The 27,805-nt window shown below is 49.8% G+C and overlaps 2 protein-coding genes across 3 annotated transcripts; one reads left to right on the plus strand and one right to left on the minus strand.

Annotated features, from left to right (window-relative positions):
* Window positions 1-21: 21 nt before the first annotated feature.
* LOC122381197 (protein FAM114A2-like) lies at window positions 22-6,904 on the plus strand. 2 transcript variants are annotated; one of them, XM_043365093.1, is made up of 9 exons: window positions 22-156; window positions 717-1,923; window positions 2,154-2,361; window positions 2,544-2,773; window positions 3,050-3,167; window positions 3,561-3,673; window positions 3,995-4,108; window positions 5,730-6,038; window positions 6,351-6,904. In XM_043365093.1, exons 2-9 carry the CDS (start codon window positions 727-729, stop codon window positions 6,435-6,437), a joined length of 2,376 nt encoding a protein of 791 aa, XP_043221028.1. In that variant the 5' UTR covers window positions 22-156; window positions 717-726; the 3' UTR covers window positions 6,438-6,904. The 2 variants fall into 2 exon arrangements, with proteins under 2 accessions (XP_043221028.1, XP_043221027.1); XM_043365092.1 differs by having other exon boundaries at window positions 38-156; window positions 3,995-4,090; window positions 5,983-6,038.
* A 130-nt stretch (window positions 6,905-7,034) lies between these two features.
* LOC122381198 (PDZ domain-containing protein GIPC3-like) lies at window positions 7,035-21,513 on the minus strand. The gene is made up of 7 exons (XM_043365094.1): window positions 20,798-21,513; window positions 11,580-11,676; window positions 10,921-11,054; window positions 9,945-10,083; window positions 9,276-9,385; window positions 8,773-8,854; window positions 7,035-8,219 (listed from the first exon to the last, which is right to left on the minus strand). The coding sequence occupies exons 1-7, from the start codon at window positions 21,056-21,058 to the stop codon at window positions 8,062-8,064; spliced, it is 981 nt and encodes a 326-aa protein (XP_043221029.1). The 5' UTR covers window positions 21,059-21,513; the 3' UTR covers window positions 7,035-8,061.
* Between the last annotated feature and the right edge of the window lie 6,292 nt (window positions 21,514-27,805).

A 27,805-nucleotide genomic window follows, 5' to 3' on the forward strand; every position in this document is an offset into this window, starting at 1 on the left:
GTAGCCTTGAAATGAAGCTTGTTTTTGGTGTTTTTGTGTTTGTATTTACACTACACTCGCGTGTAGACGTATCAACAGATCTACCTAAAGATACATTTTATTTGCCTATATTGCGCTGGGAAGTGTTGCTTTGCATTGCAAGAACTCGCTAGCACAGTATGTATTGAGTGTAGATCAAGATAGAATATATTTGCTCAAATGTAGCCAATGTAGGACTTTTTTTGTTTTATTTGCTTTTGTCCATTTTGATTTTTTCTGAACTGAAACAGCTGTTAATTATTCAAATTCCGTGAGAATATTGCAGCCTTCAACAATTTTCATGAACATTATTATTGACTCATATGTCACAGTTTGCACTGAGACCCATGCATGGAATGGTATAAATCCTTTTCAGGTTTTCCTAAAGTGAAGTGAGGGATGCCTTGCATGCCGTCTCTGCAGGTACCTTTTTTAATATTTTAATTTTATGCCTCCCTGTCTGGTCATTTGGAACAGCTTGCTATAAGTTCACCTTTGTCTTCAAGCTGATGCACAGAATATGATGCCTACCTTAATTTATGTAACCCTACTTTGCTTTATTTCTGATGCTGAAGATGGGGGTGGGTTGGGAACAAGTAAGTCAATGAAAAAAAAATGCTGCAGAGTGCATATCCAAATAATCCATTCTATCAAGTGGCTATATTCTCATGGCTCATGACTTATGTGTTCTTTTTCAGTCATTTGAAAATGTCAGACTCTGAGGATTCAGACAGTTTTCTGAGTGCTGATGAGGGGGAAGCCAAGGCTGATGCTGGAAATGAATCAAGTGACATCACCCTCTCAAGTGACTCTGAGCCTGAGGAGGGAGACAAAGCTGCTGCTGGAGACCATGAGTCCAGTGACATAACACTATCCAGTGATGAAGATGATGATGATGATAAAGGGCCTCACTTAAAGAGTGCAGGTAAAGAAGAGACTATGGCTAAGGAGGTTAGCACCAGTGTCAAAGAAGCTGAAGTTAAGAGCAAGCCTGACAAGCCCTCTGAAGCTGATGTTAGTAAACATGATGACAACAAGAAGGCTGCATCAAAGTCAGAACACAGTTCTGATGCCTCATTTTCATTGTCTGCTGTAACCTCTGCTCTTCCCTCCCATCCAGACAGTGGTAAGAGTGCTGCTGTAAAATGTGATGCAGCTGCCTCTGAACCACTGGACACAACTGTTCCAGTGCCCACAACTAAAACTTCCAAAGCTGCAACAGCTGAGACACTAACAAGCAGTACTGAGACAGATTCAGCTGTCAAAGAGCAACTGTCAGACAAAGAGGCAACTCCTGTCAGTAAGGCACCAGTTGCATCTGCACCTAAGTCCAATGATGTGCAAGAGCAGCATGCCACTACTGCTGTAACTCAGAGTGATGCCTCTGTCCCAGATGTTTCTGATGGCTGGGGAGACTTTGATGATGATATCATTCTGCCTGATGATCCAGGTGCCAGTGAAGAAACCAACAAAACAATAACACCTAAGGGTACAGACACTGCAACAGTACAGTCTGTACCAGAGGAAACCACTCCCAAGGGAACACCTGATATGGCAGCTGAGTCCCAGTCAGTCACTGCTACACCAGAGAATCAGTCAGCATCCCAGCAGGAGTCCTCGCCGCCCCCGTCGGAGCCGGCGGCGCCCTCGGAGCCGGTACCGGAGTCTGCGGCGCCCCCGTCGGAGCGGCGCCGCCCCGAGCGTCGGGAGCGCCGCGGACCGCTTAAACTGGGTGCCAAGAAGCTCGGTGCCAAGGTGGCCGCGCCGCAGCCGGAGCCGACTAACGATGACGCTCCGGCTCCAGCCAAGGAGAGTGGTGACCCGAGGTCGACGACGGGAGTCAGATGTGCTGAGACCTCACCGTCGGCACCGGCCGCAGCCGCCTCCACTCAACAGGAGGAACAGGTACTATTTACCAGTGGAACCGTGTCCAGACATTCGTGACAGAGCACAGTTTTTTTACGATGGTTCTGTGGTGGTCGAACTTAACATTTTGTGCTGTCGATAGTTCCAATAGGTGAAATCACTGTTGTCTTTGAGATGTTAATCCCGCCAGTTTCAGTCATTGTTTCTGGTCGTTGCACAGTGTATCTATCCCACCTCTGACGGCAAATGCCTCTCCCTGTCCCCGACAGGACGGCTGGGGCGGCTGGGAGGCCTGGGGCACGTCGCTGCTCTCCTCAGCTGCCGGCGTCACCAAGACGGTGCTGGAGACGGTGGAGACCGGCTTCGGAGCGCCCGAGCCCGAGGACCTGGCGCGCATTACCCGAGAGGGACGGCAGAAGCGGCAGCAGCAGCAGGAGGAGGAGCAACAACATCGGGAACAGCAGGCGGCGCAGGCCGGTAGGTTATTTACGTAACATATGAATGCTGGTGGATGAATGTCCGTTTTGCCTGCTTTTTGTCCATTTATGACACAAGCTAAATGTTGGCCTCGTTTATCGTGAATAGCTTTATGAACATTTAATGCAATACATCGAATCGCGCTGACGCCTCGCTAACAATTATCTCCGTATCCCTTTCAGCTGAGACGCCGGCGCCGGACGGCGGTCTGGCCGACTCCGGTTTGGGCCTGGGCTCGTGGTTCGGCGGCGTGTCGCGTGTCCTCGGCCAGACCTCCTCCCTGGTGGTCAACACGGGCCTGGACACGCTGGAGGCCATCGGCAAGAAGACGATGCACGTGCTGCAGGACGACCAGCTGGGCATTCACGACACCATCACCCAGCTGAGCGGCCAAAAACCCTCACTGGCGCAGGTGGGTTTACAGGAACCATCACTTGCAGATGTGGTTACTTAAATACCCTCGGTCCTCACTGGCACAGACAGAGTCCATCACTGTTTCGGGTTTTGAAGAGCAATGGATTGTTGGTGGGCTTATTTTTACCCACGCCGATGTTGGATTTGTTGAACCTCGTTAGAGTTACCTGTCTCAGTCACTGTCCACTGCTCGTCACATCTACCTATCGCGATGTGCCTGTGACCCTAGCTGTCAGTTCCTCTGCTGTGCGCTGTTACCGTCCCCCGTTTCCAGGCGCTGCGGGAGGCCCGCGAGCGGCGAGGGGACGCCGTGCCGTCCTCCTCCGCCGCCGGGGACCGGGCTGCCGCCGCCCAGCCGGTCACCTTCACACACATGTTCGACCAGTGCGACGGTACGGCTGAACTTAGTGAGAGGGTGGACCGCGCTGGGCCTGGAATTCAGCGGGGTGTTGTTATTTTTCTCTCTTAATTATTTTTTTATGCAGTTTGCTTATTAATTAATGTTGAATTCAGGGAGCAACATCGAGTCTTTATTTTTAATATAATGCTGATTGCTGACTGTTAGTAATGATTTTGATGTCAATGCAACTTCGATCGATAGCTTTGTTACGGCAGATCTGGCGTGACAAATGTCAAGCGTCATGGGCCGTTTCTGCTCGCAAACGCCAGCCCTCACCATTCTTATTCACTGCATTGTCACAATTCTTCTAACTCGTTTTAGCCGGAACCTCTCAGCCTTTATACACCCTCTCACCATGGCCACTCCTCCCCTTCATCCTGTGCAGGAACCGTCCATCTGGAGGCGCTGGAGATGCTCTCCACCCGCTGCCGGTCCCGGGTCAACGCGGCCAAAGCCAGGGTGGACGAGGGCGTCGGTGTCATCCTGGACACCATAGAGGTCGGTAGGGGTGTGGTAGGTCGGAATGGATTGGCACAGTTTAGTAGAGGTCTAGAAGGGTTGGTAGAGGTCAGTGTAAAGGTTGAGCAGATGTTTTTGGTCGTCGTTGGAGGTCGGTTGAGGTGGTAGGGTTTGACAGAGGCTATTCCAGGTCGGAGAGATTCAGCAGATGTCGGAAGGTGTCGTTAGGTAGGTTACTAGGAGCCAAAAAAAAGCCAGAAAACGTAGAAGACTAGACTTACGACTGTTACGATAGCTTCTAGGTGTCACCTCCATGACGCTCTACCTGCTGCGACTGACACTGACCGCTGCCCCCGACAGGACCTGTGCAACTCGGACGAGCTGGAGGAGGTTGAGGTCGGCGACTTTGACAGCGAGCTCTCCTCACTGGTCGCCCGGCTCGGCGTGTCCGTCAAACCCACACGGCTCATCATTGTGAGTATGGGACGGGTAAAATAACTCCTATATATCCTCCCGGCTCGGTGTGCCCATCAAACCCACGCGGCTCATCATTGTGAGTACGGGGCGGGTAAAATAACTCCTATATATTCTCCCGGCTCGGTGTGCCCATCAAGCCCACACGGCTCATCATTGTGAGTACGGGACGGGTAAAATAACTCCTATATATCCTCCCGGCTCGGTGTGCCCATCAAACCCACACGGCTCATCATTGTGAGTATGGGACGGGTAAAATAACTCCTATATATCCTCCCGGCTCGGTGTGCCCATCAAACCCACGCGGCTCATCATTGTGAGTACGGGGCGGGTAAAATAACTCCTATATATTCTCCCGGCTCGGTGTGCCCATCAAGCCCACACGGCTCATCATTGTGAGTACGGTACGGGTAAAATAACTCCTATATATCTCCCGTCTCGGTGTGCCCATCAAACCCACACGGCTCATCATTGTGAGTATGGGACGGGTAAAATAACTCCTATATATCCTCCCGGCTCGGTGTGCCCATCAAACCCACGCGGCTCATCATTGTGAGTACGGGGCGGGTAAAATAACTCCTATATATTCTCCCGGCTCGGTGTGCCCATCAAGCCCACACGGCTCATCATTGTGAGTACGGGACGGGTAAAATAACTCCTATATATCCTCCCGGCTCGGTGTGCCCATCAAACCCACACGGCTCATCATTGTGAGTACGGGACGGGTAAAATAACTCCTATATATCCTCCCGGCTCGGTGTGCCCATCAAGCCCACACGGCTCATCATTGTGAGTACGGTACGGGTAAAGTAACTCCTATATATCCTCCCGGCTTGGTGTGCCCATCAAGCCCACACGGCTCATCATTGTGAGTACGGGACGGGTAAAATAACTCCTATATATCCTCCCGGCTCGGTTTGCCCATTAAACCCACGCGGCTCATCATTGTGAGTAAGGGGCGGGTAAAATAACTCCTATATATCTCCCGTCTCGGTGTGCCCATCAAACCCACACAGCTCATCATTGTGAGTACGGGACGGGTAAAGTAACTCCTATATAGCCTCCCGGCTCGGTGTGCCCATCAAACCCACACAGCTCATCATTGTGAGTACGGGACGGGTAAAATAACTCCTATATATCCTCCCGTCTCGGTGTGCCCATCAAACCCACACGGCTCATCATTGTGAGTATGGGACGGGTAAAATAACTCCTATATATCCTCCCGGCTCGGTATGCCCATCAAACCCACGCGGCTCATCATTGTGAGTACGGGATGGGTAATACAACTCCTATACATCTTCCGGCTCGGTGTGCCCATCAAACCTATGCGGCTCATCATTGTGAGTACGGGACGGGTAAAGTAACTCCTCTCTCTAGTCTCGTCTAGTCTCTGGTCTTCTCACTAGTCTCGGTGTGCCCATCAAGGTCACTTTCGCCATTTCGTGATTGTTCGTGTTATAACTCTTGTTGAGATCCCATTAGCTAGTCAGTAACCAGCATCAAGCGTACCAGTCCTGCGGCTGTGGCACCACAACCGGTTTATCGCTCTGATATTTGGTCACCCTTCGACCTCCCTGTGGCCCACATGACCCCTCTGTGACCGTCCCACCCCCGCCTCCAGGCTCAGTCGTCTGCCTGCCAGTGGCTCTCGTCCGGTCCCTCTGATCCGGCGGCGCCGCGCGAGGTGCTGACCCGCGCCGTCCGCGCTGCCGCCGAGGTGGGCGCCGGGCTGGCCGAGTTCCTGCACAAGCTGGCAGAGCTGCGGCTGGTGGAGCCCGGAGGGGACCAGGCGGCGGCCGGCAGACACCTGGCCGCCCTGGCAGCCCTGGTGGCTGCCCAGACCGGGGCGCTGGCCGCACGGTTCGCCGAGACCCTCAGCGGACAGCCCGACGAGCGGGCCGCGGCGGCCACCACCGATATTTACTTGGAGGTGAGACTGGGGGACTGGGGATGGGAGCTGTTGGAGTTATTGGAGTAATACTTTCAGTGGTATGAATTGATGAAGAGATTAAGTCGCTTGATGTGGAACATTTGTGTAAGGGGACGATGTCTTACAAATATTGAAGTGGTGATTCAATGAATGGCTCAATGGCATATTTCTGCCAGGCTCGAGTGCCAGTGTAGCACTCACATATGTAACTTTTTGTGCTTATTTTGCACAATACACGAAACCGTTTGGAGTAGTGTAATCTCATTGGTGCTTATTTGTGATATTTACAGCAAATCCCATTTTCCTTTTCAGGTGAGCTACCTGCAGAAGTTTTGCGGCGACTCGCTGAGCCTGATGGCACCTGTGCTGCAGATGGCGGCACTGAACGAGAGGTCATGAGACAGGGAGCATCACGGCCCGCTTCTCCGTGAGTGTATACTGGCTCCTCGCCAGTTGACGTCTGCTGAACCATGTCAACGCCTTGTGGCTGTAACGTTTTGCCGGGTGCTGCGTGATGAAAGTGGACGATGAATCTTGTGAATTGAATATCGGCCGAATGCTTTACACTAATCCAACGATTTGATAGAGTTGGTGCTTGCGTGCAATGAATTAAGACACGGCATTGAATAGTTCCCAGTTGCCATTGGCCTGAGAGTATGACTGGGAAAATGTGTTTATCTACACTATAGCTATAACTATAACTATTTCAGTGTCGGTGAATTATGATGTGAGGTAGAACATGATTGGGTCACATGCGGTGCACAGGCAATGCTGGAAGTGTCTCTATTTTGGGAATGGGTGCCACTGGTTGTGCTTAGGGTTTGCTTTTTGAAAGTATTTTTCAAATAAAGATGCCTAAGAAGTAAGAGTGACGTTCGTTACAAGGTGGGATTTCGTAGAGTTATTCGTAGAGTGGAGTGGAGTAGAGAAGATTATGCGTTGAGTTTCATAGAGACAAGGACAGTTTGCAGCTCTCGTCTTATCACAAAGCGTCAGTTTATGTGGTCGGATGTATTTCTGGCATATAGGTACGATGTGGTCGTGGTCACACCGGGTCTAGCTACAAAAGTGCCCATCGTTCATCACCAGTCTGTACACCCCATTCCACAGTGGAATGTCACAGTTCCCGCCCCCCACACACGTCCATCTAATTCCACAGTGGAATGTCACAGTTCCCGCCCCCACACACATCCATCTAATTCCACAGTGGAATGCCAGTCCTCGCCCCACACTCGAGCCCACGCCATTCCACAATGGAATGTCGGGATCCCCGCTACAAATATTCCACAGTGGAATGTGGCGACTCTCACCCAGCTCACGGCCACCTCCTTCCAGTGGAATGTCAACCCCCGGCACACGAGACAAGTCTCCCGATTCTTCACCAATCCATCACACACTAACATACTTTTTGTCTCATTCTGCCGCATCCGACCGCATTCAGTGGACGTTTAGATCTGCCCCGCACGTGGATGTACAGGTGTGGACATTCACACACCGCTCACATATGTTCGTGCCAAAGTATGTGCACGGTGAGTCATCAGTGAATGATTCACGTTTCGGAGCGGCAGAGACTTGTTGGGGTCTCGGAACGTAACACTCGCAATCGCTGTGTTTTCCTCTGCCGGTGACATGGATTCTGGTCAGTTGAAGTTGTCATGTCTATCGCACTGTCACTCCTGGCGTGCCTGGACTCCGTTGGCTCAGTTGTGTCTCCGTTGTGTAGAGGCACCTGCATTTCTTATCTAACTGCACTGCGATTGAAATGCTTCACAGTTCTACTAGATGGCCTTCCAATCGAAGCATCGCGCCAGCGTGTCATAAATTGAAGCACGCAATGTTGCCTTTAGAGGTGCCTCTGTTCTGGAGTCCCGTCTCGAACAGCGACCACGTCCTAACCGAGACACCAAGTCCTCATGGACCACTCACAAACAGCCACACTCCACTCGGAGGCCACCTGACGCTCGCCCGAGGTCAGCCCGGGTCACCTGACGTCCTCACGTCACTCCACAGGGCGCCTCGGTGGTCATTTGACCCTGCCGGCCTTGACGTCTGTGATGGCGCCCCACAGCTCGATGACAAAGTCGTCGGTGAAGCCAAACGCCTCCAGGTCCGAGCTGTCGATGGCCTCGGCAAAATCCATCGTGTTCTCCTTGTTCTCGCCCAGCTCCCAGATCTGAGTCGCTGGAAGGGGAGAAGAGTGGTCAGTGGCTGAACGTACTGAAGGAGTTGAAATGGACGAGCAGATTTGAAGAGTAAGAATGTATCATCGGTCAATGGGACAGTGATACGTGTACGGGTGGTAGTGAACGTAGCGTGTGAGTCGAAGGCTTTGGCAGCTCAGTGCTAAAAAGTCACGACTCATAGATACAAATCATAGCAGCTGCCATTTTTTTTTTTTTTTTTAATGGCGTCGTGTACTATTTAGCGACATTGGATATTTACTATCGGATTCCTTCCATTCCAACTCCTATATTTAGGTCAATCTGAAGCGAGGCACGGCCGCAGTCTTGTCGCTATCGAATCGAACCAACACGTGCCGCACGATATTGGACGAGGGCCGCCACAAACGGAACCTCAGATATGCCTGCGATATCCACTATCGGCGCAAAAACGCACAAATGTCGCCGTTATTGTACGCTCGGGCGCGGTGTCGGTTTGTTTATCTGGGTCCGTGCTGGTGACACAGGGCGGCACTCTGAGGTCAACAGCGCACTCGAGACAGACGGACGCTTACCGAGCTCCGAGTCGTTGATGCCGAGGAAGCTCTCCAGGAGTGTGTTGATCTTGTTGGTAGCCGCCTCCACCATCCCACAGGGCTGTTGACAAGGGCAGAAATGTTAGTCATTGGGTGTTGGGCTAATCGACAGAGAAGTTTTCATGTGTGTGAAGGTTAGCGTATTTGCTCGAGTTTATTGGTTTTGAGGTAATCGTTGTTTGAGCGGCTGAGGTTCGTGTAAGGCAGGTGATCCGCAGCCACTTGAGACGTAAACATGTTTTCCATGAACATCTATGAAAAGTAGCTCACATCTATGTATACATAATACAAATTAGCACTTTCCAGGACAGGTTTTCCATGGTTCACCTCTCCTTCGCTCATTATATCGCGGTCTGGTCATCAGCGCTCCATTCATGTATTAACCCCTTTTCTAACCCATCTGAGCCCTCTTTCCCTCGCTCCTCATCCCATTTACTCACCCCCCCCCCCCACGACCCTCGGTGACCAGAGTCACCACTCACCGCCTCCTCGACGCGCGCTTGACCGTTGGCCCGCAATCGGAGGGTGGCCTTGCCGGACCCGTAGCCGGCCTTCTTCCCCGCCCGTGGGTCCGTGCGCGGTCCGATGTTGGCTGGAACAGAACGTGTTTCTACGGTGAGGATCAGGAACCCAGCATGGGCTCGTACTCAGCGATGTATTTGAGGCTTAAATAAGTGGTACGCAATGTCGCACGGTATGGAGTATTTCGTTTTTGGCGTAATAGCATGCATAAAAAGGTGCGGAGTGTTTATCGGTTTCACTCGAAGCGGACGTGCATGGGCTGGACTTGGAGGCATTCGACACACTGCGGCTTCCATGATTTCTCTCTAATCCCTGTCAGTCCGTTGCATTGCACAGTGCACGCACAGTGCACACGTGGCTGGATTCCGTATGACATTAAAAGCGAGGCTAATTGCGTGGCAGAGCTGTGACTCATATGGACGCATTTCTTTGTTCAGCCAGTGATTCAAGTCTAGCAGTTACGTGAGCTCTAGATAGTCAACAAAGCAGCGAGCTCAAAAACAATATTTTGATATATGGCTTAACCTATTGAACACCTGATTGTACCTACTATAACCCGATAGCGTTCCATCCTAGAATGCACGGTATTCATTAGTGCACTAATTGCTACCCACAATTGACTGACTCACCGAACCCGGCCTTGAGCGGCTCCACGACCCGCAGCACGAACGCCTGGTCCACGGGGATCTCCTTGAGCATCTTGGCTACCTCGTAGTGCCGGCTGCCCACCAGACTGACGCCGTTGATCTTCTCAATGTGGTCGCCCACCTGGAGACAAAGAACGTGCTGTAAATGATGCTACCTACGCAATGGCGGCCGTGGGCCGTGGGTCCATCGTCGTTCATTTGTCGAAAAAAGGCTGGTCAATTTGAGAGTGAATGATCTTCCGTATTTTCAGTTTATCTTATTCGATAACAAATGTTTTTTGCCTGAAACGACAAAATAGTAAGAAACCAACGCGACTGCGCAAACAATTTACACCAAACTTAAATCATGACGGCTTTCACTGAGTACGTCGCCATGCACGCTGCACATAGGTACTTAAAAAAAAAACGACCAAGGCCGAATTTACTGAGGAAGTTTTGGTGACGGCTAAACAAGGTTTGCATCATGCATGGTATTGTTTTGCATTTGACCAAACCTTTGTCACGCTATCGGGCTACGGTTATATTTCAAAGCTGCACGAACGGGATTCAAACTTGTCCTATGTATATTGTTATTTGTAACGAATCCATGACAGCTGTAGAATGACGATAATAATGGCAATAATGACGGCTTCATTGTACATTAGCATTGTGCAATAAACTTGGGTTATTATTGTCAAGTTTATTGTTACGTCGGATAGAAGAAATACTCGGTTTGTTGCCTTTAGAGTCATGTGACGTAGGTATAGGCTCCCTAGTTACATGCTCAAACCTAGTACTCAGCCATGTGACAGAAGAGACAAAAACGCCTGTTAAGTTGATAGCCCGCAGCTGTAAGTACAGATCGAGGACAGACACCACACCTGTGGCGGCTCTATCCTGTCGACATATGTCAGCACCCCGACTGTACTCGTAGCCGTGGTACGGCTATCTGACACGTCAGATGCTTCCCCTGCAGTACCTGAACGTGCGGTATCCGTGAGATGACGCTGCCCTCCTTGATGCGCTTGATGAAGGCGTAGCCAGCGCCGTTGTCGGTGATCGTCAGACCCAGCGCCTGCTCCGTCTTCACAATCTCAATCTCCTTGGCCTGACCTGGTGACACCAAACCGATGTTACATAGGGCGCTGATGTCAGGGAGATGCTTTCATAATGTAATGTCCAACACAGAACTAAGTCGTTATACAAATACCGGCAGTGACGATTGACTTGCAGTCACATGGCTCGACTATGAACGTTTTCATATTGGGTCTACTTGTTTGTGTTTATAAAGTATATGTGACTCACAAAGACTGAAGTCCCGTTGAATGCATTGGTGCTATACCAAAACAAGCTTTGCATAGCAAAATGTCGTGCACTATAAGCATGTGCTTTAGCCTTTCCCTTGTTTCTACTTTTCCTTTGTGGCGCCGCGCCACACTACAACGCCGACTGCTTCAAATTTTACCTCCTCTTGCGACAAAGCAAAGGGTCACCCGTCTTCCGATGGAAGATTTAATGGCATGAAATGCACGGATTTCCTGACGTGCTATCTTGACGCTGAAGGCTAAAGCCCACCGTTAACCCTAAGCACAGACTACTGGCCCGTTATGATCCGCTCTAGATCGTTTCAAGACTTGCCTTTTCTATGTGCGAATATGAAATCCTCCAGGCCGATCTGCCCTCCGAGAAGTTTGGCCATGTCCAGCTTGTGCGTGTTCAATGTGCAGAATAGTACCTGAAAGACACAGAACGGGACACGTTTAAACGCTCGCCGAGCAGAAGACTCACGAACTATGATCCACGGGCTAAGTAGTAAAGAATGCCCCACCGCATATGGATGAGTCTCGTTTACCACAACGGCGTCTTATAGCTGCTCGCTTCACCGCCGATTTCCCATGCCCCGTCAGTCCGGTGTTAGCGCCTCGTGCCGTGCACCGCCCACTGCCCTGTGGCGCGGTGCACACGCGCGGTCATGTGGTCAAAATTGAGTCTCACGGTGATGTAGTGAAGCTGGAGTTTCGTGCTGGTGAATGGCATTGCAGCGAGATGCCATTGTGCCGCCCGAGAAGCATGAGCCATAGATTGGTATGTGATATTCGTTTCAAACGGATACGAGAAGATTGCCATTTCCGTTTCACCGTACGACATAATAAATCATATTCGGGGTAGTTCTATTCATCAAAAGTGGTTGTTAAGTAGCCTCGGGGAACGGCAATATGTACCCATAAGTCTACGTGTTAAGTGGTATTTTCAGATTAAATGGAGCTATAGATAATTTAACTTTATATGCGCCGACCACCGAATACCAGCATTTTACGGAGCATCCGTTGCCTGCGGTGCTCAGCTGTCACCCCCCCCCCCAATTTCCTCCTCCAATCACCCCTCCCCCGATCACAGCCTGTCAGCGGCCCGGTTCAGTACCCGTCTGACTCGCACCTCCCCGCCATGTGCCGTGCACCCGTGTGGCGTGGGACGTATTCCGACACTGGAGCTGCCATGGCGCCGTGCCGCCACATAGGCCGACTACGCCCCTGAAACGGCTACGCCCCAGCACGGCGCGGCGAGCCGGAACGGACCGATTTGGTCACCAGTTACGTTACCAGTGGTTGGTAGAACGTGGGTCGTACGGATAGTTCAGGATGCGGGGTCATGGGCTGGAGAAGCGAGTTGACAATCGTCAAAATTGTGACACGTTCGTAACAAAAATGCATAGTGAAAAGTTTTATGTTTATCGTTCCAGTTTTTGTGTCATAACCTCCAATCTTGAAGACAAAATGAACGATAAAAATTGACATTGACACATGCTTCAAGTACCTTTATCCCGAAGTAACAGCTGGTTCGTTTAATGCTTGAGAACCTACTTGGGTGGGCCACATCGGGTCCGTACACACATCTCGGACTCCAACATACGAGTTCTACGGTGTGTTTGGGCCGAACATTCCGTTATGGAGGAACGGCGGCACACAAACAGTACAAAAACTGGCCACCAGAAAAACAGACAGCCTGACGTGCTGAACCGTGCCGGGGAGGGAAGGGGTGGGGGTAACGGAGCTGAGCGAGGGCGTCGTGACCCACCGAGGTGCGGGCAGTGACCCGCGCCACCGGGACACATGAGAGCTGAGAGATCCTGTGAGCTATGTATAGTGCTGTAGACTTAACAGTTACCTAAATTTAAATGTCCCGCGAGACATCATCGAATGCATTCCCGAGGTTTCTGGTGACGATCGCTAAGAGGTCATAATGGCATAACAATAATGAGTTCCATTATCATAATTACATTAATAGGCACCGCATAATGAGTAGGTACCTATTCTAGAAATAAATGCAAGATATAAAATCAAACGCTTCACGGTGATGCAAAAAGGGTACCTTCTGTATGGGAAAGGTTCATTCCTGTTTTTTTAACTGACCGTGTCCGTCGACAATATCATTTGGCTAAATACATATAGTGAGAGCGCCGAGCGGGCGCTTAACCACTCAACCTTATGTACTGCTGAGATCAGCTAGCACCCTGGCTGGTAGGTGATGGTTACTGGCTGGCATCAAACCACAAACGGCCGCCACAGACCTCCGCTAACTAGACGGCACACGCGGCGGACAGGGCCACCCAGCCCTGATCTCGGCGGATTTGAGTTGAGAAGTGACCCAGCGGGGGTATAACCACAGAGCTGGATAAAACCGAACGTTCATAGATGATCCATGGATTAATGCAGCGTGAGTCCACTGTGAGCTCGGCCGTCGGCGTGAGTTCGCTGTGAGCCCAGCGCGAGCTAATCGTGAGTTCAACATGAGTTGAGTTAAATGCGAGCCAGCGTAGCTTGAGGTCACCGTGGGACATCAACGATCTTGGAACTTGGAAAGTCATGCGAGAGCTACGTTACGCCCAAACAGTATCATTCAGAAATGAGCTTATTGTGAGCTCAACATGAGCTCAGGATGGGCTCAAAATGAACACAAGGTGATCTCATATAGTGAGCTACCTGAGCCACAACCCTGTCTGATGCAGACAAGTCCGCTGCGGCCGGTCGGGACGGTGACTGGACAGAGTACACACTCAATTAACGCGAACCGTGCAGCGGCAGCATGCGATCACTAAACCTGACGTGCATGGCAGCCAACCAGCCCGTGAAAAACCGTGCATGAAGTGGCTTTCCGCTGCAGACCTGCAGAGGTATTTGAACTTTGATGGATCTCTTGGAGGGACTCGGAGCATGTGAGTGTGCCTGAGTGAAGATATCGAGCAACGCAGCCATGTTATCACCAAATAGTGACAGTCATTAGTGTGAGATTAGATTAAATGAGAGATTAAACATTTAATTTGTATCACTGTTTCCGGGGATAACTACTCGGAATGATTTATGCCTGCACATCGGAACTAGCCAACTGCCTCCAACCAAACAATCCCCAGCAAAGCTGGCGGTCTCTCACGATCCGCCTCGGATTCCGGAATCGTGAGGGTGATAGCCATCTGGCCACAACACACAAATCCCTCCGAATCCACTGAGAGAAAGTCGCGTCTGCCGGGACCCAGCTGGCCGTGCCGGCCACGCTACACCCGTCCCCAGACCGCACCGGGTCACGATACTAGCGTGATTCCCCGGCGAGCCGGGCTAACTAGCTCACCGAGCGTGGAATATTGGCCGGTGCGTCCCAGGTGCCACACAACTGGGCCACCCCAGTGAAAGTCGGGGGCGGCGGGGCGGTGCGTATGCCTACCGACCAGCGAGCGTGGCGGGCGGTTACCGCCGCGCAGCTGCTCCCTCGAACCCACGGCGGATGCGCGTGCCTCGTGTGCGTGCGGGGTGAGTGAGCGCGTGAGAGGGTCAGGGCGCAGTGGGTAAGCACGGAGGTATTGTTGACAGGATGATTGTATCAGCGATATTGCGACAGAGGTAGAGAAGATGCGGCATTGTGTGCTGATGGCACATGAGGCACACCGTGAAGGGATACACTAAAATTGGTACTTACAAGTACCAGTTCCGTTCCTCTGACACGGAATCAGCTCACTTACTTGTCGCTCCCCACTCAGAGCTCCATCTGAGAGTCCCTGCTCAGTGCTCAGTGCTCACTGCTCAGCGCCCAGTGCATATGTAGATATACGGTATACCAGTAGATGCCCTCTCTGTTAATTAGATGCCCTCTCTGTGCTGCTGCACGCGGACTGCACGGACCGTGACCGTGCGCCTGTACACCTCCACCTCACACTGCACCAGAGACCCCGCTATTCCCCAGTTACCGGTGAACGAGGGCACAGACACCACGTGTCGAACGGCTCTAACCCGCTCATCTCCAGTGCAACAGACCGAGACGGCGGGACGCACCCAGGGCCGGAGAGGCCGCTGTATAGTCAGGCAGTACTCGGCGTCGGCAGTCGTTTTCTCTGCACAACAGCTGCACTGGGGCGAAAGTCTGCCGGCGCTTGAATGCCCGAGATGAGTTTTTAGATTGTTAATTAGATGTAATTGAAGAAAGTTCGAACTTAGAAGTGACTGTAATTTATAGGCGAAAGTCGTGAACCTTCATACCTACTCACAGGTCAAAAGTCAGGAACTTTTTTCCATTCGCAGGTACTAACGTGATAATGTTTTGATAATTATTATTCTTATTTGAGAAAAGTTCAAATCCTAATTACCTTATACAGTCGTAAGCTGCATGACTTGGCTTTATTCAGCCCAAGGCCGAATGCAGAGACAAAGTGATAAGTGTGATAACGTAATATCTACATTCTCTGTTTAGGAGCCATTTTCTCGTCTCGATAGGGCGTCCGTGAGGCTATCTCGGATAATTGTTCCAACTTCCAACTTCATCAGATATTCGCCATTATATAGTAGAGTGGCCTTGGGTTGAAGCTGTTTCACGGTCGCGTCCATCAAGCGTACGCAAGTGAAAGAACGAAAAGACCGATTCTTTGTACGGCGCGCGGCATCCGTGTCAGTGTCTATGTCCTATGCCGTCTCACACTGGCTCTTGTAGATATCTTTTCTTCCTGTAGCTGAATGACAGAAGCGAAATTGTTTAGAACTTTCTCACCCTGTTAACCCTCGCCGGCACAGGGGGGGGGGGGTTGATGCAAGCCCCCCCTAAGGTTTTTCGCGAATAACTCGCGTAAAAAGCGGCCGATCGCGACGAAACTTTCAGTACCCTCGCATTGATCAATTCTACACCTACCCTTAAAATTTCATGACCCTGACCCAAATGACCCTTGACCTGTGACCTCTTTTCCGAGACCATGTTTGGCCGGAATCGCGATTCCGCGTATGTCGGCTCCCATTAGCCACGCGTTTGCAAGCTTTTCGTGGTTTCAAACGTTCAAACATGTGATTTGATGTTGCTCCCATACATTAGGGTGGGTGTCAAGTTCACCTGAAGGTCAGGTCAGGTCATTGACCTTTGGTGACCTCGGGTGACCTCGGTTCACTTTTTCGAGTTTTACATGTTTCTAGGCTAGTTTTTGGAGCTGAATTCGAATTAAGCAACCATTTGAACATTTACGAAGTAGTTTTGGTGCCTTCGTAACATGCTACGAAGCTGTTAGAGGCGGTTGACACGTATTACGAATACCCGTCACAACCCCTACCGGTTGACCTGACCTGACCTGACCCGACCTGGTCTAAATGCTTAAAGACATCATCTCTGATCAAAACTAACACGATATTCGTGATCAGCACCCCGGAAAACCACATAGCAGCCACACTTTACGACTTTCTAACAGGTCCCGATTTTCCTGGTTTTCGGGTCATTGACCTGACCTGGAAGGTCACCCGATGACCTAGGACCTTAAAATTGGGTATCATCGGCTTTCTCTCGTGACGGGCAACACGCTCGTTTTTTCCGCGAAGCTCTAGCTCGATCAGGGGCCAAACGCGAGGGGGGGGGGGTCGTACCAACCAACCCCCCCCCCTTGTGCCGTCGAAGGACGCAAAATGGCCTGTGCCGGCGAGGGTTAAAGTACTTTATTGCGCTTGTAGGCCGATAACTCACCATTCAGTGGATATTTGTATGAAAAATAAAGAATATGTCGCTTCGACGGTCACGTTTACAGTTTGACGTCGACGTCGTCGCATTCGCTCAGGTCAAAACGTCGGAAAGCTGTCGCCTCCAACACGTTTCAGACTCGAACAAGGCACATACCCAGTACCCACTATTATACATACTATGAAGTATCAGAGTGGATAACGAACAATTACCTACCAGGAAACCTCCGAGCTCGAGCGTTCTCGCACCTGCGAAAAGCTAGGATCGTGATGTTTTCTGGGATTAGGACTAATGCCGATGCGGAATTCACATACCCCATAACGGTTAATTGTATAATGATCGAGCCTGCCATTTTTTTTTTTCAGGACGGCCTTCAATGTGCCTACACTGGCCTACACCATGCACGTCCGCATCATGGCCTCCACGGGCTGGTTTCCTCCGCGGAATTGCGTCTATGGGCTACTGATCAGTTTCCTGGTATTCTCATATTTCCTGAAACGTTATACCGGCTGGAACGAGCCGTGTGCGCCGTGCGGTCTCATTTGCTGGCGATGTGTGGAAGTGCGGACATTTTTTATGCATAACTACACAGGAACCTTCAGACGGTCGGAGTATGTATAGGCATTTGAATTCAGACTGTCCATTGCGCTGGTTGAGGAAAAAAAGAAATATCCTACGGAGCGGCGGCATCAAATCAGAGGATGAAAGATACCGACGATGGTTATCTGTGGGAAAAAGGACGAGTTCTCCGAGTGCCGGACGAGCAGGCCGATGATCTTTTTCCGGTCAGGGGATTATCGGGACGAATTAAACTTAATGCTGGCCAGCGGTGAGGAATGATCTTTGCCAAAGACGACTTGACAGTGATGTTAACACTGTACATACAAGTGCTTTTTCATGGAACCTTTTGAGCTAGAGGTGCTTTAGTTTTATCTTTTATAGCCGATGCAATAGGTATTTAACACACTCCTAGTTACCTATGAAGTGAGAATGTTATATTTGATGTGCTAAAATATCAAATTGTCTTTCGAATGTCCAGCTCTTTCTCTTCGATGCCACTCAATGAAGCGTTTCTACATATTTGACTTACAAATTACCAGCTCTGGCACCTGTTACCGGGCCGATTTTCACCTTTGCCATTCACCCGGAGGTCCTAACACCCTCACACAAAGGACAACAGAAGGCCAGGCCAGTGGACCGTGCCACCGATGACGTCACCGCAGGTGGCGGCCCACTGATGACGTCACCGGGAAACGGTCACAGCTGGGGCGCCGTCCGAGCGACGGGGCGGGCCGGCGCCGACGGGGCTCGGGCGGTACACCTGGCGCCGGTGGTTACGGGCCGCCCTGTCGGAATCACGGGGCGGAGCCGACCCAGGGGCTGGGCGGCCACCAAGTCAGGCAAATGACGGGCTGAGGGTGGGTGTAGGGCTAGGAAAGACGCTGGAGTCAGAGAAGATGTCGGTTTAGGTCAGATGTCGGAGTGAAAACACACGATGAAGCTAGGGCAGACCTTGCGAGCTAAGGTATAGACGTCGATCTAAGGAAGGTGAGCATACGATATTTATCCAGGGTGGGCATCGGGCATAAAGCTAGGGCTGGGCTAGAGTAAGCGCTGGACTCGATAGCACACCTGAGGTAGGGGTCGGACCCCATGAGCCCAGGGTAGGGGAAGGGGACGCCGATCGAACCGAGCCACGTCCGCACCCCTCACGGACCTCGCCAGTGAGTCATCTAATTAGACGACTGTGAATGACCGTGCTGAGGCCACGAAGGACGCTAGTTAGGTAAGTACTGTGAAACTGCTTTCTGGGCTCAAGTCATGCCGCGACTAAGCTGTCCACGATGGCTTGTATTCACGACAACTACATGGCTAATAAGAATGTTCAACATCTGCTTAAAACCGGTTCAGGCGTAAGCAGAACGGATAGGAAATCAGGTTAATTCGGTTGGCATATTTCATCTGAAAAAAGCACATTCTAACTCTTTCTCAGCATGCTTATTTGTGTAGGTATAACGAATACGTACTGAAGGGTACTGAGGCGCCAGAATGCAAAGTATAGTTAGAAGTTCTTCTTTTTCCTTGACCGTCTAATGCATTTGATCTGCCATACTTCGGGGAGATGGATTTGCAGCTTTTGGCGATATTACCCGGCTGAATGGTGATAGTTGTCCGCGCTGCTGTTAAGAATATTGTCCCGTTACTGAACTGTAGCCTGACAAAAATATTGTTATGCTTCACCAACATAAACGAAATTGATTATTATTCAATAATTTTGAAGCACCGTTATCTTCATTTTAATTGTTTTGAAGGCTCGTACATCGGCACGCAAAACAGCAGTCTCATTTATATTTATGATATCTAGTAGTTTCACTGTAAGACAGTTATAGACGCAGACACATGAGTTGTGAAGCCGTCCAAGGGCTAGGAAGCCTCGTGAACGTGCCCCCTAGCCCGAGTCTCCCGAGGATAATGTAACGCCAGCGGGAAGCGGACGGCAGCGTGACAGGCCGACAAGCGAATGTCTTCGCAAAACGCTGGTGGGTGGCGGAAGGTCATTTTTCATTTGATAATTACATAATTGCTCAAAAACCTTATTTATTATCCTGCGACTTGCATGAATTTACTGGTGCTGTGCCTATCAAACAACCTGTGGTTACTATGCGAGTCCCTAGTTCGGGACCAACGGAACATTCTGAATGAAACCAAGCGGCTCAGTGCTCTGTTCTGTTAGACATCTGGTTCATGTATGAATAATGAAACATTATGTCTAATATTATGCAGTCATTATTCATTACTCATAAATCATAATGTCAGAAGATGATACATCTGATAAATGCCTCACTTTCCTATTACTCCCGTGTTCCTATGTCTCGTGTAGGTAAAGCCGGGAAACTCCAAACTTAAAACTCGTCCGTCTCAAGCACTGTCATCCTGCCCATCGTGCAACGGGGCTAACGGTGTCCCCTTCGGTCAGCGTGCAGACCTGCATCGCTCGAGGTGACAGGGCAGTTTGCAGCAACGAACGGCTGGTTCCATGTCTGTGCGAGCTGCAAAGTGCTGTTGCTGTCGCAGGGACACGTCTAAGTCTTCATTGACTTTTGGCGTTCGGTGTATTGAAATGAATGAAGATTTTAGCTCGGAGCGCTTGTGTCTTTATTTTAACGGATTTATACCAATTGAGCTAATCCCAAATATACTGATGAGTGCACGCAATTTATAGACATGGAATAAATAATGCCAATGAGCATAATGGGCCTTATGCCTGACCTGACCTCGTAATGTCACGCGAACGGAACGGCTCTGTCTCTGTCTCTGGACGCGACTGAGCCGAAACGAAACCTTACAAATCTGGCCGATTCGAGAACGGACCCGGTTCTCCGCCGGACAGAATGTGATCAGGAAAGACGATACACTAGGAACAATGACTGAACCGTACCCAACCGCCCTTTGCACGGCGGCGTGCAACGTGCATTGTTGCAGAGGGCTCTCTGTTCAAGCTTCCAACACGTGAAACCAGACACGTTTCGTCTCTCGTGCTGTGCTGGAGGGATGACCAACGAGCTAGAAAGCTGACATTCGTTAGTGCGCTTTCACATATCAGCAGCTGAGAACATCTGTCCGTCATTTCTGACTCATCAGCTGTTCTTTCTGCTTCTGTCTTTGCTTCTGTTCGCTACTTTCTCTACCACTACCTGGTCTAAGCCTCCGATTCGCTCCTGCCATACAGCGTGTATGCTACGTATGCTTGATCTCATAGCTCCCTGTTCCTTCCGTTGCACACCCCAAGTTAGTGTTGCTCGGGAGGTGCCTCCCTTCCTTTCTGCCTTCCCAGTATGTCCCGTGTCTGTCTCGTACTGCCTCAGCCAGCCCCGTCTCACCTCTGACACAGGCAAGTCGTAGCAGTCGGCGATCTTCTGGTAGAGCTCCTTGACATTGGTGAAGCCGGAGATGATGCCGGTGGGACTGCCGTGCGCCAGCTGGCAGTGGAACACGAGTTTGGGCCGCGCCGGCGACTCGGGCCGGCGCTCCTGGCCGGGACCGGGGCTGCCGCCCGAGCTGCTGCCGCCGTCCGAGCCCGAGCGGCCGTTCACAGGGCTGTCGGCGTCGCCGCGCCGCCGCGGACGGTTAAACAGCGGCATCGCGCGTGCCGGAAGTGTGGCCGGAAGTCAGCCGAGGGCGGGGGGCATCCGGCGCCGAGAGTCGCGCCGCGGGCCGCCGCGCCGGGCCGCGTCCTCGCCGGCTGAACCGCCGCGCAGAGCGGCACGACCAACCGGCCGGCGGACGGGCAGTGGACCGGAACCGACCAGCCGCCCAACACAGCGAGGGCGACGGAAACACACCGGTCAGACCGGCGACCGAGCGGGTACGGCTCACTCTGACCCTCAAACACACACTCTGAGACACGGGCGCGGCACTCGCTAGGGTTCACTGTCGCTGGCGACACCACTAGCCACCCGGCTCGATGGAGCAGCGGCGCGGACACGGCAGTCGGCGCTCTCTCTGTGACTGGTCGGCGCAGGTGCCGTGCCGCCGGGTTCACGGCCCGGCACGCCTCACACACCTGCCGTCCACGGTCGGCGCTGGCGACCGACCCGCCACCTGTCTTACAGGTAAGAAAGCTGTAGTTCTGGGGACCGGCGTGTGGCGCTGAGGGTCAGCGGCGCAGGGTTAGTAGGTGGCGCTGTGTAGGTATCCACTGTTCTACCGTAACATTGCTGGAATGCGTACTGGAACTTAACAATTGACATACTATTGATAACGGCATGGATTTATCTGACGCCCACGATAGGTGCCTATTATGTATAGGCAGGCTATTTAGATACCTGCGGTTACTTCGCCTGATAAGACATAAATCTGCAATTTTGCCATGGGAAATAAATTGGCTGAGTTCGTCGCTTCCGTCTTTATTGATGCTCTTCGAACCAATGCTTATGAAAATTGAAAACGCAAAGGGTTTTACCATAAGCTAATTTTTCCACCGACCCCTTTGATGCATCGGCCGTTATCGACAATTTAATAGACAGTCACGACTGAATTTTTCCTTTGTGTGGAAGCGCTGAGCTCACACAAACGTGTCACAATAAGAATGAACCAAAACGACATTAAAATCAATGACTAGAGAACCTATTGTGATGCCGAACATTTATAATATTGAATGCGGTTGCGCGTGAGTTCGTTAGTCGGGGACACAGAAACGGTGCGAAAATGGTCTGGGCACGAAGTGATTTGCTACAGTAAACCGTCGCCAGATCTATCGGCTTTCGGCACACGTCTCGGCCGAGGGAAGAAGTGCAACCCATTGACGCCATTATGCTCCTAATTTAGTAAACGCTTTGCAAAAAACGAGCAAGTGTATGCCACGCTATGATGAACAGCGACTGGTATTCGATTTTAAGGTCTCAGGTTAACCGATGACCTCTGAGGTCAGTAGATAGGTACACTCGAGGGCAGATTGATGTTCCACCACTCCCTACCCATCGGGCGATCCCATGGCTCAGCACTGGCTGCTGCCAGTGTTGCCTGTCCTCAGCACTGGTCAGCACTGCCTGCCAGTGCCAGTGCTGCCAGTGCTGCCACTGGCAGCAGCCAGTGCTGAGCCATGGGAGCCCGATAGGTAGGGAGTGGTGGAACATCATTCTGCCCCCGAGTGTACATGTGCCCCTAGGTAAAGCTACAGTTTTTAGTGAAGAACTTTCGCCTAGAATGTTACACATTTTACTTGTGAAAAGACAATTTAGGGCGTTGACCTCGGTTCAAAACGTCATGCCAAGGCCGCTCAGGCCAAAAAGTCTGCCGAAAGAGGTTAAATTGCATATCATTCGATTTAACATTTTTTTCTGAATCATATTGATGGCGTTTCGACTCGCCAACACAAATTGATCGAAAGTTATTGGTTAAATATTCGGATGACCTAAAGCGACCGTAACACTCATATTAGATGTTATAACGTCTACGCAAAGTCCACAGTGCTGGTCGCTCACAATGAACACACTAGCTGCATGCTGTGCTGCACTAAACTGTTTAGTGTCACACCGCGCAGCCTAGCGTAGGTTTTAGTTTATTTTACCGCTCAGAGTCCCTTGAATGATGCTCGGTGCCTCGAATGAGCGATGTTCGTTGACACTCGCGGTTGATCTTGATCGTCACTCACGCTCATTGAAACGTCTGCCGGCGCTATCGTGTAAAGTGAAATGTCATGTTGGCTGGGGGATGCGACAACAAACTAACGCTGACAGATGGAGGGCTATCAAATGGCACATTAACTTGGCAACTTAATTTGGGCGGAGACGAAAGATGTGCCCCACATCATGTGGGGACGGTGACCATGCTTATGACTTGTTAACGGTCATTATTCAGCAGAATTCTTTACAAATTATTAAATTAGATATATTCAGCTAGGCTATATATGGCATAAAAGATACACCTACTAAATGTATTGGTTTTTCTTTTGTAGCCTCTCTCTCTTCCCCCCCCCCTCTCTCTCTCTCTATCTCTCTCTCTCTCTCCCTCTCACCAGCCGAGCACTGATGCTTCCAACGACGAAGATTCGTTATACGGCAGATGACCATTGTTCGTTCTCGTCCAATATCGGGCCCACTGGATAGCAGTCCATGCTGCCGAAGAGAGATTCACAGCGTCTGCTGTTCAGTAAATGACCGATATTACATGGTCATCAGCCTCTACTTATGATGCTCTCAGGATTTTCAACACAATAGTGAAGTGCAAAATGGACAACAACCAGCTATTGAGAAGACTTTATTAAGTCGGTTACAGCTTTCTGTGTATACCTAAAGCTCAACTCTCTACTTTCAGATAAAATGTTGCGTATCGAGTAGTTTTATAAATGCTTCTTACTGGTTTTAGCGACTGCCCAAATGTTGCTGGAGTGACGATTTGATGTATTATATATGAAACCGCGAGTAGGTAGAACAAATCTTTTAAATGTCGAGACGATAGGCGAGACGTTTAAAATATTTTTTCTTCCTACGAGCGGTTTAATAGTTTTATCCCGTACCGCCGATATGTTTCGGGCGCTTAAAGGTAAAAACACATTTTATATAAAAAATACGACATAATTCAGACTAGACGAAGTGCCTACTACTATGCATTTCAGACCCCATGAGACCCTGCTTTTCGGCGATTATTTCTTCAATTGTTGTCCAATTAGCTTGAAATTTTGGCAGACGATATTTCAGCTCAAGCGCCAATTTTTATCAATATGGTCTCTTAACAAAATATCAAAATTTAGAGCACTTGTCGTTGGCTCGTAATGTTAATCAGTTTTTGCACCCGGATAGAGGCTCGCTCGCTACCGCACCGGATTGGATAGGAGCGCTGGCCAATCACGTTGCGCCGGGCCCAACTAAACTCCGCCCACTGGCCGTGACCGCGATGGGTCTGTGCCGCTTCAGTCGGTGTCAGCACCGCGGGGAGGTCGGAGCGGGACCACATACTGGAGACAAGTGATGCTGGCAAAGTTGTTTCGGGACGAAAGCCAAAAAATTATCCGTTTGAGGGCATTTGGTATCCTCTTCTGAGTCTTCACCTTATTTTGGTATTTAAACGTCGAACCAGCTCAGAATATTCAGAATGATCAGAATCAAGGTAGGATCTATTGGAACGGAACCGGCCGTAGAAGGAAAGATGGATAGACTCTTGGACTCTGAACATTTATTTAACCCGCGCCCCACTGGGGTCTGCGTATAACACGCCCTACTGGGGGGGGGGGGGGGGCTATTCATAGCCCCCTCCTAACTCCGAAATTACTGGGCCGATCGTCAAAATTCAAACGGCGTCTGATAGCCCCGGAAGAACTGTCGAGCGAAACCTAAATTCATTGACCTCGAGGTCACCGATGACGTCACAGGTCAGGTCGAAGTAAAAACTATTAGCATTTTGGCTTCTTCACGTTTTGGGCTCTGGCCGCCGTCTTACAAGTCAGATCAGGTTAATTTTTGGTTCACACACTCGTGAACAGATGTTCTAGATACTCTGAGGGTACCAAACTTGTACTTTGATTTTCAGGTCAAGGTCAGGTCATCACAGGTCACGAAAATATTATATCATCCGTCGGTCACGTGACACATGTTTTATGATCCATTTAGGCCAAGCATTTCGAATTTGATGTCTTCTGTGTCATTCGAGGTCATTTTTAGTCAAATTTAGCTTAGGTCAGGTCACTTTCAGGTCAAAAAAGGTCAAATTTTGAAGTTAAAATTTTTCAACAAAAAAGGTGTTTATTGGATGCAGTTTGAGCTCAGGAACACGATGGTGCTATTTATATTGGCGTACCTACGATGTCAAATTCGTGCTAAAAAATTGATTTGAAAAATTAATAATTGTTAATTTTTTGCAATAATGCGTATAACTTGGCCATTTTTGAAGATATTTAGCTAAAACTTGCTAGAGTTAGTCATAATAATGCGTTCTATCACATATATTCCGTTTTTTTTCGAAAAGTCCAAAATAAAAATGAAAAAAATGTAAAAATATAAATTTTAAATTTTATTATATAAAATTTTCGAAATTTTCAAAATTTCGAAAATCCGAGATGGCCATACAAACAAATTGGATCTAGCTTAAAAACTGAGCTCTTGGGAGCGATTGCCGTGGTTCAATGTTTTGCGTCGAAATCGGCCGAACATGACGTCACTCTGACGTCATTTCCGGCCGACCTATGGTAGGTACGAAGTTCAAATTTTGACACAAGGTGTCAAATTGATGCAGCCGAAGGTACTGAAAGTTTGGCATCGATACGTCAAGCGGTTTGGAAGTTATTGCAGAAAAACGGGAGGGGGGGCTATAAATAGCCCCCCCCCCCAGTGGGGCGCGGGTTAAGCCGGAGTTGCACCTATCTCATCGTCAGGTTCGGTCAGGTCACTACCCGATTACCTATAAGATCATGTGTAAGCCTCTGCTTGACCCAAAAATATTGATATATTTGGCAGTGCCAACAAATGTTTCTGAGGAAGGCGCAGAAAGCAACAAAGGAGGATGAAGAGTCTCGGGCTCGGCCGATTGCCTGGGGCATCGCTCCAGCGAAACGACCGTATTCGTGATTCGTGGAGCGGTGCGGGGCGCCGGGTGGGGCAGAAGCGTAATGTGTCGTATGGTAGAAATGGCCTTTATCGCGGTGTCATGTGTGTGCTATGACGTGCACAAAAAGAAATAGCAATGTGGCAGGCGGACGTTGGGCACTACACGAGAACGATCATCAATAAACTCGTATCTTTTTTGTAAAACTTAAGTAACAGTAAGTATGTCCTCAATGGCGAGGAAACTATCTCTAGGCTTTTACTTTTCATGTTTGCATTTCAACACACAAGCTCTGGGGGTAAAGTTAGTCTGGCGACCTCCTCAACCTAAGTCGATGATCAAATGGATTAGTCCTGAAGGTGTTCAATGCTTAGTTGCACCGGGATGATATAAATAGATCACGCCGGCATACATTCCTAATCAAATTTCATATATCAAACACATAAATTGTATCATGTTAATGGTGATTCTGTTTTGCAATTTTGACGTAGTCTGACGCGATACATAATCTTACGCAATCATTTGAAATCAACAGCGTCTTTTATGCGCGTTTTTTTCACAAGCCCCAAATCTTGTGTGGAAATATATATTTTTTTGTGACTGAACAAGGTGTACGTACATTTGTGATAGATACAATTAGTCGAGGGCTTCAGCTGGTGCGTTACTTATGCGCGCTATTTAGCTCATTCGATGAAATTACGGCTGCAACGACAACTGCACGGCAGCTACGGTCCATGCGAGCCGCCCTGGTGCGACAGCTACTGCCCCGCCCGCTCCACGCAGCCGACTGACCGGCCAAGGTCACTATCCCGTCCGCCGGGAGGGCGGAGCTTAATGGTCACGTGTTTGTGACGTCACACCTACGCACGGATAGCCTCTACTCCACTGACGGATTTACGGAGCCGATTTTAACATTACGAGGCAACGACAAGTACCCTAAAATTTGATATTTTGTTAGGAGACCATATTGGCGAAAATTGGCGCTTGAGCGGAAATGTGCATTGTGAAAATTTGAAGCAAATTGGACAAATAGTAAATAAATTATCGCCGAAAATTAGGGTCTCATGGGGTCTGAAAAGCATAGTAGACGTTTAACAGTTTGTTAATCGTCTAGACGTTTAACAGTTCAGTTAAACGACATCTGATAATTTTCTCTTTTATCACGTGAAGCAATTGTAAACACTGTCTAAACACTATCAAGCTGGTGCTTTCGGAATGAGGCATGAGACATTGGTCGTAAGAACCCTGAACTGGGACATTATATGTTGAATGTTGATGTTGTATGTAAATTAAAAATTTGCTCACTGAGACCCTTCCGAACATCACGTGATACTCAACTTATCTTGAACCGTCTGTTCTCCTGAGCTCAAAGACAGCAAACCATCATAGCATGATTTAGCCGTAGGCGCCGTTCCGTAGTGATGGTCTTATTTTCCAAAGTTCAGAAAGACTGTACCGCAATACATGAATGCCGCGCGGCGCAGCCTACCACTAAGGTGCGGACTGCGGATCGGGATCACCATGGTTTAGCAGCCATCGCTTCGCTCGGCCTGAAAATGAAATGATCCTCCGACGTTCTTTGTTCTGTAAAAAGACGAATTATGGTACTGTAATGAAAGAAACAAATGAGCCGATTAAAACCCTCCATTGTCAGTGAAAAAATGTTAAATGAATCGAGATCCATGTTATACTCTTCATCAAATCATCATTGATATCGCAATAAAATGCATTTAACTTTGAAAGTGTAAACATCACTCCAAATTGCACATCACCGTTTGGTTTACGCGTCTCACCTCTCCCAGTATGTCAATGCCAGATACGAAGCGACCGCAGCGCGCCTTGGGGCCGCC

Source organism: Amphibalanus amphitrite, unplaced genomic scaffold (genome assembly GCF_019059575.1).
Source record: "Amphibalanus amphitrite isolate SeventyFive unplaced genomic scaffold, NRLGWU_Aamphi_draft 000115F_arrow, whole genome shotgun sequence".
Lineage (NCBI taxonomy): Eukaryota > Metazoa > Arthropoda > Thecostraca > Balanomorpha > Balanidae > Amphibalanus > Amphibalanus amphitrite.